Genomic DNA, 8944 nt, shown 5'->3' with positions numbered 1-8944 from the left:
GAGCCGCTATTCCCAAGCTCCAATTAAAGTGGAAGAACGCCAATTGCGTTTGTGCTCCAAGCTCCTCCTGCTTGCATCCTTGCGCCCTTCCCCTCCTTCTGTCCAACATCAGCACAGCGGCACGCCGAGGTGAGTTGCTTTCTATTTACACTCGACATAGTTATAATTAGCGCGGCCGCATATTTTTGTGAGCGTGAACAATTATGTCATCCAGCGAAGATGTTTAGACGGCAATCGCTCAGCCGATAGATGATCATCGTGATGACAATCCTGTCTGTGTTGCAAACGTGAGGCTACAAACTAGGCACTTTGCGTAATCCCACACATTCTTGATGTTTTGCTGCTTGCAAACACAAAAGACTGCACCCATCAGGCGTTGTGGTCCCAGTCTGAGGACCTGTGAAAACTCTTCCATCTGATTGGCTGCCAAACATCCATTTCCTCTTAATGGACACTCAACACCCACTCCAAAATCAATACACCGGATATATCTGACTTCCTTTGAATGCTGGCGCTTCTTTCCTAAACGTAGAGCGAGCATACGTGCTAAACGGCCGTACGGTACTTTGAAAGCTACACTCGTGCAGAGAAGCTCCCGTAAAGTTGTCGGCGGTCTACAGGATGATGTCTTCATCGACCGATCAAGCAGTGAGTGCTGACCCCCAGCATATCACCATGGAAACATACTGGCAAGAATTGGAAAGCATGGAGGAACAGGAAGAGGATGAGGAGGAGGAAAGGAGGAGTATGGACGGTAAGGCAGAAGTGTCATATGGCAGCACGGTGGTTTCCATGTGCTCCTCACACTTCTGGTGTTTGGGTTCAAATCAAATTGCCCCACAGAGCTGGAGTTGGAGGAAGCATGGCTAAACGAGGCGGGGCTATCTTCTCTGCTGGTTGGTTCGTCAGCCGAGGAGGCTCCTCCCCCTGCCCGGGCGCCGTCCCCTGCCCGGGCGCTCCTGGCTACGCTGACACGGCAACAAACGCTCACCGTCAGAACGCGACTACGCAACTACACACATACGCTGAAAAACTCGCACAAACAAGCTATCGTGCACGTTAAGGACATCTTTGCTGTAAGTCTCTCACACGCAAACGGCGTGCACGCACTCGAGCTCACTCCGTGGCGCCAGTGGTTGTTTTTCTTTCCTCAGCCCGACTTTGAGTCTGTCGTAAGCTCCGTCCTTCAGAGTGACACCAGCCAATCAGCGCAAAGTTGCTACGACAAAAACACCACCAAAACCATACGGAGACACACCAAGTCTGGTAGGTAGGGACCTCCGCCCTGAATGGAGGATGTGATGAGCAAGTGTATGGATGGCTCTTGTTTTTCAGCGCACCCCGACCTTTCCTCGTTCTGTTACGACGTCAGGCCTTCGTCCCCGCCCGCGTCCTCCAAGCACCCGGCAGCTACTAAATCTGAGCGGGCCAGGCCAGCTGATTGGTTGGCACGCGACTGTCCGTACTCTGACGGCGTGGCGGAGCATAAACGAAGCGGGACTTGTTGGGACTGTCTGCTTGACCGCGGCAGGGACGTGCCGGTGAGCGTGACCTCTGTGTGAGGTCATCTCCAACCATGTCCCTGATGCAGGTGCACCTTGTGTGTGTATGTTTGTGTAGTTTGTGTGTCCAAATCAGGGTATGACCCAGGCAGACGATCTGTCGTCGGCCGATGTGAAGCGACTGCGTTTCATCTGCCACATCGAGCTCTCCACCTTCCTGCTGGCTTTGGGCGTTCAAAGCAAACGCACGCGGCCAGCGCGCACCAGGAGCGGCGGTGCGCTTGGTTGGTGAAGCCAGTGTCAAAGGTCGAATGTCTTTAAAACCAATCCTATGGTTTCTGCGTTAGCCGGCGCCGTCTTTGCTGTTCCGCTCAATGCGCTGCTGGACAACGACAGGAAGAAATGTCCTGGGCTCAAAATTCCTCTCGTCTTTCACAAGGTCTACTGCCATTAGGTGCTAGCATGAAGCAACCGGCTAAAGTTTACGAGGAAATACATGCATTTTGTGTGTGCGTGTGTGTGTGGGTGTGCATGTAGTTGTTATGTGTGTTACAGCAGACTGGCCTGCAAACTGAAGGCATTCTCAGAGTATCCGGATCAGTCGCTCGTCTCAAGGTAACACATGCACAGCATTGGATTAAATATATGGCCACATTGCCGGTCCAATCCGCCCAAAAAGTGCCGGTAGCCTGACAGTTTTCTGATAAACGGGGAATTTGCGCCCCCTTGTGGATACAGGTGGAAGTTATTGCTACAGACACTTGATGTTGAAGAGTACATCTCCTAACTAACTCACAAAAACAAACACTGGTTTTCCGTACTTACGCACTGAAAGAAAAAGGGTCGTTACGGTCCAAAGTAAATTGACCTCACATGTCAAGCACGCATGCGCGGACACACTTCTACCACGCAGGAACAACAAACGTCTGTTTTACAATCAACACGTAGGCCTAATTCTTAGTCCCGTTTTACAAAATGGCGCAAAGGAACTCCATGGAAATGTATATAAACACGTTTGTCTGTGTGAGCAGTACCTGCGCAGAGAGTTAGACAGGTGTCCGGAGGGGTTCGATTGGTCAGCGGTGCGACCGGTGGACGCCGCTGGTCTCTTGAAGCTTTTCATCCGAGAGCTGCCCACTCCTCTATTGACGCATGCGCACCTGCCCACCTTCCGCGCTGTTCTGGGTATGCGCAATTCACTCACACGCTCGCACCCATACAATACAAGTTCACGTGTGCGCGCGCGCACAGGTGTGTCGGGATCGGTGCACCAGGTTCAGGCGCTGCAGTTGTTGTCTTTGTTGCTTCCTGAGGCACACCGAGAAACTCTCAAAGTGAGTGGCAGTCACTATGCTCCACCCCTCAGGCCATCTCCATGGTTACAAAGCGCCGCTCCTCTCTTCTTCCAGGCTCTGCTGGTCTTCCTTCACCAGGTAGTCTCCCATCAAGAGCAAAACCGGATGTCCCTTTGGAACGTGGCCACAGTCATGGCGCCCAACCTCTTCACCACCCATCGCCGCGGCAGCAAGGAGCGAGATGGCCTTGAGGAGGCGGTGGGTGGGACTCACTTGGTCCGGCTCATGATCATGCACCAGGAACTGCTGTGGACAGTGAGTCCTCCCGTGATCGAGCATCTCTTTATTGTCTCACTGATAACCCCGCCCCCCCAGGTCCCCAACTTCCTTTTATCTCAGCTAAGACAGATGAACCAAGCGTCCAATCATAAGCTTGGTCGTTTACTCAGAACCAGGAATGACAAAAACAAGAAGCAGGTAAGAACTTTTACTCTCCATAATTCAAGTTGTCCCTGTACACAAGCAACCACACTGAGGGAGCTGTCAGCCCCCAAAAGAAGCTCCTGGTGTGGCCTTCCGTTTTAAGGAGGCCTCCAACCCAAAAGTGAAGCCGTCGCATGTGTTGTCAAGGTGACCGAGCTGTGCGAAGGCATCATTAAGGTTTACGCTCCGTTCCACGCCAAAGTTTCTATGGCAATCCAGCTCGACAGGCAGATGACAGCCCAAGATGTCACTGCCCACTTCAAATGCGACAGCAGGTACAGAGCATGCACACGAGCACGCACGTGAACTTTGTCATCTGTCCGGTTCGGCTAATGTTGAAAGAAGGCAACTGGACTGGCTGCTGCTTGGGAACTCTCACAATCGTGCAGCACGGCAGACTTTTCCGCAAGCGTCCAATTGCCTCCGTTCAACTTTTACTCCTCAGCATGCATCCGCCGTCAGGTCGAGCGACACCAATGGAATGGGCGTCCGGGTCATGTGATCTCTGTGCAGCGTCGCGCAGCGTCTCTTTGAAGTCGGGGGCAACATTGGCGAGCGGCGTCTCCACCCGGACTGCCTTCTGCTGGACGTGTACCGCGAAAACCCTGGCTGCGAATGGCTGGTCAAGCCCTGAACGGAGTGAGCGGGATGCCAACTGGCCGGCTGGCCACCTCGATGTTTGTGCTCATGAAACTGAACAAAGAGTTTTATTTGAAACGCGAGCGAGCGTTTGTGTACGATCAGCTCATGTGGTCCACGTGCGACTCCTCGGCAGCCATGGCGGCGGCCTGCAGGGCTTCCGTGTCACTCTGCAGAGGATTAGCCAACTTCCTCTCGCTGTGCATGTTGTTCTCGTGACGCTTCAGATCGGACGCCTGTCGACACACAGAAAACACCGGCGTGCGGTCAGTCGCGTCGCAAAGGCCTACGCCGGCGAGCATTTCCGGCAAACAAACGCAAAGTGCGGGCGAGATTCGACACTCACGATACAAAGAATAAAAGATGGCAGCGTCAAGGTGTTGTCATGTGATTTTTTTTTTTTTGGCGGGGGGGCTGTCTATTACAATCTTATGCCCCCCCCCAATTATTTTGGGTCGCGAACTGGCGGCGGCAAGATTGTGAGTGTGTGATGCAAGCACCTTGGCGAAGGCCTTCGTGCACGACGCGCACACAAATGGCTTTTCTCCTCGGTGCCGCCGTTCATGATCTTTCAGGTGGGACTTGTGCTTGAAGGCCTGCGGACAGACAAAAAGGTTGAGGGGGTGGCAGGGTGTGTGTGTGTGTGTGTGCCTTCCTTCCCCACGCACCTTGTCACACATCTGGCAGGCAAACGGCCGCTCGTTGCTGTGGACTCGTTCGTGTTTTTTCAGGTCAGGAGCCCGAATGAAGGATTTCCCGCAGGCTTCGCATCTGTACGGTTTGAAGCCCGTATGGATCTTCAGGTGCTCTGGAACAGACGGGCAGTGGTGTTCAAAGGGACCATCCGGTGCCGGCGCCGGTTTTCTTACCTTTGAGGTGAGCGTGGGTGGTGAAGGCTTTGGCGCAGATCTCGCACGCGAACGGTCGCTCGGCCGAATGGAGCTTCTCGTGTTTCCTAAACACATGCGCGGTCACACACACGGCAAGCGTGGAGGTTGGTCGCCTAACCCTAACCTGAGTCTGGATTCGTCCAAGAAGGTCTTGGCGCAGACGTGACACGCCAGCTGTTCTCGATGTCCATAGAGCAGATATTCAAACTTCATGTCGGCGGCCGCTGCCCAAGCGGGCGGCTGCTCGTCTTTCACCTCGCCCATGCTATCGGCAAAGGCTAGCGTCTGCGTGGCGTGGTGCTCCGCACCCAGTTCTTTTGGCTCCGCCTCCATGTCCGCCACCACGTCTTGATCGTAGCAGGCCACCTGAAAACAAACATCTGACTGTGACGTCTCGCGGGCGGCACTGCTCTGCATTTTTTAGTCTCGATTCGAGTCCGCCCACTGAAACAATTGGACCAAATCGACATGAACCGATTCTGCCGACTCGTCCGGGGTCAAGTCAGGTTCTTTTGGTTTCGGTCAGGGCATCCAGGACCGGCCCAGCCTTACGCCAATACCTTGTGTACGTGCTCGTTGGCCAGTTCCTTCAGAATGGCTTCCTGCACACGCAGCGCCGCCGCGTTGGGAGATTTATCCAGCTCCTGATTGGCCGAGACCAGGTCTTCTGCGCTGGGCGTGTCCTCATGCTCCCCGAGAACCTGTACCGCCGCGCACAAACACGCATCAGGAGGGGAAAAAAAAAAGACTAGCTCAGCGAACGTTCCCCGACGCCTGGAGCAGGATACCGTTGACAAATGTTGCCAACAGAATCGAGCGCTGACCTCGGCCTCGGCAACCAGCTGAGCCTCGGGAGGCAGAGCCATCTTGACAATGTCGTAGGGAAACTTGTCCTTCTCTTCGGACGGTGCGTCTTCTCGCTTCTGCGGGAAGACAAATATAACAAGTTCTTCAATTCCGACAATCGGGAGTCACAGCGATTCCTGTGCAGGAAGCCCCGCCCACTTCTCCGCTCTCGCCATGTATTCTTCGTACCTGAGAGCAGAGTTTGTCGAGGAAGCGGATGCCTAGGATTTGTCCCGATGACATCATCAGATTGATGTCCCTCTTCTTAACGGAGATTTTGGCTGTGTACATGTAGTTCAACACCTCTTCAAAGATGTCCGAGCGGATGAAGTCAATCTCGATCACCGACGAGTTGTCCACCTGCAGGCACAAGCGCTGAGTCGTGTGGTGTGTGCCGCGCGGCCAATGAGAGACTACCTCGTGTTTTTTGAAGAGTTTTTTGAAGTAGTTGGAGCAGGCCGCCAACACGCAGCGGTGAGCGCGGAACTTGACGTCTTCCACCACCACGGCGATGTCGCAGTGCTCGCCCTCCAGACGCTGCTCGTTCAGCAACTTGAGGAAGACGTTCTTGTGCTCCTCGTCCACGTACTTCACCGTCTCGGCCATCTGCGCGTCCCCATCACATGTATCCTTTGCTAGATGAAGCTTGTAAGCCCGGTGACGTGCGTTTGGAATGATTTGACAAAGCGTAATAAAATGTTTTCGATTGAGGTGGCACCGATTTGATTGGATCACACCGACCATCACGTTGCTTCCATTTTCTTGAGCTACTGATAATCAAGTATTGTACTGCACGGCACATTTGCCTCACGGTTCCGAGCTTGCGGTTTTGTACCCAGGCTTCGTTCTGCTTTTTTGAGAGAACTTTGCTGATATGATGAGTGTGTGGGATTAGACCATAACACAGATTTATTGTTTTTTGAAAGCTCAACGTTGTCCAAGGGTGTGAATTCTTTTTTTGACTAAATGAGACACGATATTTGCCCAGTTGTCCGCCAGCCTATTAGGCCGTATCTGCAACTTCCCCAAAGTCTGCTGGCATGTTGACAACGGAAGGAAACATGTAAGCACACGTATGAAAGGTGACAAACACAAACTATGGTGAAAAGCGTGGAAGGTAGATGGCGCTAAAAGTTTTCATAACGACGTGGTACAATGTTTTGGATGGCGGGCACGCGCTTCAGAGTGCCTGAATGTTGTGGTGACGTCACGCGCAGGCGTTTTTTCAAAGCGCTAACAATTAGCATGAAGCCGCTAACAGTCAAAGCAGGTCACGAAACCCAAGTTCACACTCAATATTGGACGCCAAGTGGTTGAGTGGAAGGTGGAGCGGTCGGCCGAAACGGCATGACGCATAAATGCAAACATGTTCCTGTTCGAGGGGCAAGCAGCTGCTTGGCGTTCGTCTCGTCAAAGAGCGACGCGGAGCGGCCATTAGGCTCAATAAACTAACGACCGGAACACAATTGTTGCCTGGCCGTCGTTCGGCCGCGTGCTCGGACTTATAAGAGGAACGACGGCTCGTATGCTTGTCCCATTCAATGGCGGACGCGCGGCCTGCTGGCTGCCGTTAGCACAAGATGGCGATTTCCGCCAAGCCGAGCTCTCGGTTCACTTTGCGTGTTGGTCGTGGTCGGTCGGGGCGTTTAGTGGCGACGGACGGCTGCGCGCGACCGTTCGCGTTCGCGGCTCTACCCGGGAGCGAGACGCAGGCACGCGGCCATCACGAGCGAGCAGGCGGCCATGAGCGGATCGCGAACGCGCAGCCATCCCCGCGAGCAGGGCGCGGGCGCGGCGGGCTCTTACCTCAGTTTCGGCAGCGATCGGGATGTTTGGCTGCGTCCGATGGCCGGAGGCCCAGCCACCAGCAACCTTGGACTGCTCGCCCGCCGGTCGGTCTTGGAGTTGCTGTTCTTGCTGTTATTCTTGTTGATGTTTTGCTGTTGATGTCCTAGTCGTCGAGGCCGCGCTTTGCGCCTGCACGCGAAGATCCGAGACGGAGCTCCTGTCGGCTCATCGCGCATGCGCGGTGCCTCCGCGCTTGGCAGCTTGTGGAGACATCGGTCCACATGTGAACGTGGTGCCGTTCCTGAAACGGTTCATCATTTTGGAGTTTCTTGCCAGTTCCGTGACGTCACCGTATCTGTTGCACGGCACGGTGGGTGTGAAGAGACGAACACCGAAGGCCAAAAACTTACAGACATCCCAATCGTGCAAAAGTGCAAGGCCTAAAAAGAAAACAGCACCGTCAAGGTGGTCAACTGTCAATCATCAGACGCCAAGTCCTTCCATGACTTATCAAAAATGAAGGGCAGGGTACATGATGCTCATTCATTCACGTTTGAATCCCCCCCCCCCCCCCCCCACTAACGTTAACAATTTACATAACGTTCAAAGTTCATAATGAAAAAAATGCGGACGTTTGCCACCCATGCTATACTGTCTGCACTCCTCACAGAAAATATTCAATAGCAACTTAATGATGACAAACCAAGATTCCATATATTTATCTGCCACATGTGCCATTTTTTGGCTCATTACGGTCCATTTGACACCAAGAATGTAAATGAATTATAAACAAGTGCAATAAAAAAGAGGCTATGTACAGTACGGAAGAGTTGTTTCTTTGCTGTTTCTTTTTAGTAGTTCTCAAGCTAGCAATGCAGACTTCCCGAGTTGAATAGATCAATGCAACGTCTCTGCTCGATCACTAGAGGGAGCCAAATCTCGTTCGGCTTTCCTGAAATAAAAGCCGACCCAGAAATAAAAAAGTAGCAAATAAATTCTCAAATAAATTTGTGCCATCAATTGCAGTTTGTAAAATTGTGATCCTTCTGAAAGGCTCTTTGCTGCTCTAATTGGACAAACCATATTCGAGCCCATTAAATCGAGTCTGATGCGCTTGCTCAATATTTCTGTTTCAATTCACCTCAAACCTTTGTCTCCATTGAACTTTAATTTTTTTTTTTTATAGATAAAAATGAAGAAAAAACGTGTCAGGCCAGATCTCAAAGATCACATCCACTCCCATCTGTGGTCTCTTCTCAAGGTTTCTCATTTTCCCCAGTAGTTTTTTTTTGTTTTTTTTTTGTTTTCCTTGCCCTCCTGGGAGTTTAAGATCAGGGAATGTTGAGAATAATTGTCAATTTTTGTACATGAAGCCCTTTGAGACTTGTCTGTTATTTAGGGCTATATAAATAAACTTGACTTGACTTAAAATGACTTCGATCAAGTTGCCTTGTAATGTCAAATTGATATCGATCGAGAAGTGCTGCTTCTTCCCAGTGGG

General features: G+C 52.2%; 2 protein-coding genes and 2 long non-coding RNA genes across 12 annotated transcripts in view; 2 read left to right on the top strand and 2 right to left on the bottom strand.

Moving 5' to 3' along the window:
* LOC125985809 (uncharacterized) overlaps positions 1-2686 on the bottom strand; it is a 32932-nt gene extending 30246 nt beyond the window's left edge. For all 6 annotated transcript variants that reach the window (XR_011085735.1, XR_007487455.1, XR_007487456.1 and 3 more), the window contains exon 1: positions 2537-2686. This is a non-coding gene — a long non-coding RNA (uncharacterized lncRNA). The remainder of the gene's footprint in view (positions 1-2536) is intronic.
* arhgap28 (Rho GTPase activating protein 28) lies at positions 7-4295 on the top strand. Of its 3 annotated transcripts, none has more exons than XM_068648834.1 (13): positions 7-129; positions 621-754; positions 844-1076; positions 1155-1266; positions 1336-1541; positions 1621-1786; positions 1850-1941; positions 2040-2117; positions 2534-2836; positions 2912-3112; positions 3173-3274; positions 3428-3555; positions 3794-4295. In XM_068648834.1, the coding sequence occupies exons 2-13, from the start codon at positions 622-624 to the stop codon at positions 3912-3914; spliced, it is 1875 nt and encodes a 624-aa protein (XP_068504935.1). In that variant the 5' UTR covers positions 7-129; position 621; the 3' UTR covers positions 3915-4295. The 3 variants fall into 3 exon arrangements, with proteins under 3 accessions (XP_068504935.1, XP_068504934.1, XP_049604878.1); XM_068648833.1 differs by having other exon boundaries at positions 844-1266; positions 2534-2687; positions 2754-2836; XM_049748921.2 differs by having other exon boundaries at positions 844-1266.
* On the bottom strand, positions 3270-7612 carry zbtb14 (zinc finger and BTB domain containing 14). Of its 2 annotated transcripts, XM_049748935.2 has the most exons (10): positions 7462-7612; positions 6073-6261; positions 5845-6015; positions 5634-5732; positions 5370-5510; positions 4934-5175; positions 4789-4874; positions 4588-4727; positions 4420-4515; positions 3270-4155 (listed from the first exon to the last, which is right to left on the bottom strand). In XM_049748935.2, the coding sequence occupies exons 2-10, from the start codon at positions 6259-6261 to the stop codon at positions 4021-4023; spliced, it is 1299 nt and encodes a 432-aa protein (XP_049604892.1). In that variant the 5' UTR covers positions 7462-7612; the 3' UTR covers positions 3270-4020. The 2 variants fall into 2 exon arrangements, with proteins under 2 accessions (XP_049604892.1, XP_049604891.1); XM_049748934.2 differs by lacking the exon at positions 7462-7612 and having other exon boundaries at positions 6073-6863.
* LOC125985810 (uncharacterized) lies at positions 7401-8270 on the top strand. The gene is made up of 2 exons (XR_007487459.1): positions 7401-7547; positions 7611-8270. It is a non-coding gene; the product is annotated as an uncharacterized lncRNA (long non-coding RNA).
* The last annotated feature ends 674 nt before the right edge of the window (positions 8271-8944 follow it).

The sequence above is a fragment of the Syngnathus scovelli genome, chromosome 18 (genome assembly GCF_024217435.2).
Source record: "Syngnathus scovelli strain Florida chromosome 18, RoL_Ssco_1.2, whole genome shotgun sequence".
Lineage (NCBI taxonomy): Eukaryota > Metazoa > Chordata > Actinopteri > Syngnathiformes > Syngnathidae > Syngnathus > Syngnathus scovelli.
Note: the sequence above shows the minus strand (reverse complement) of the source record. Positions and strands in the feature narration are given on the sequence as shown.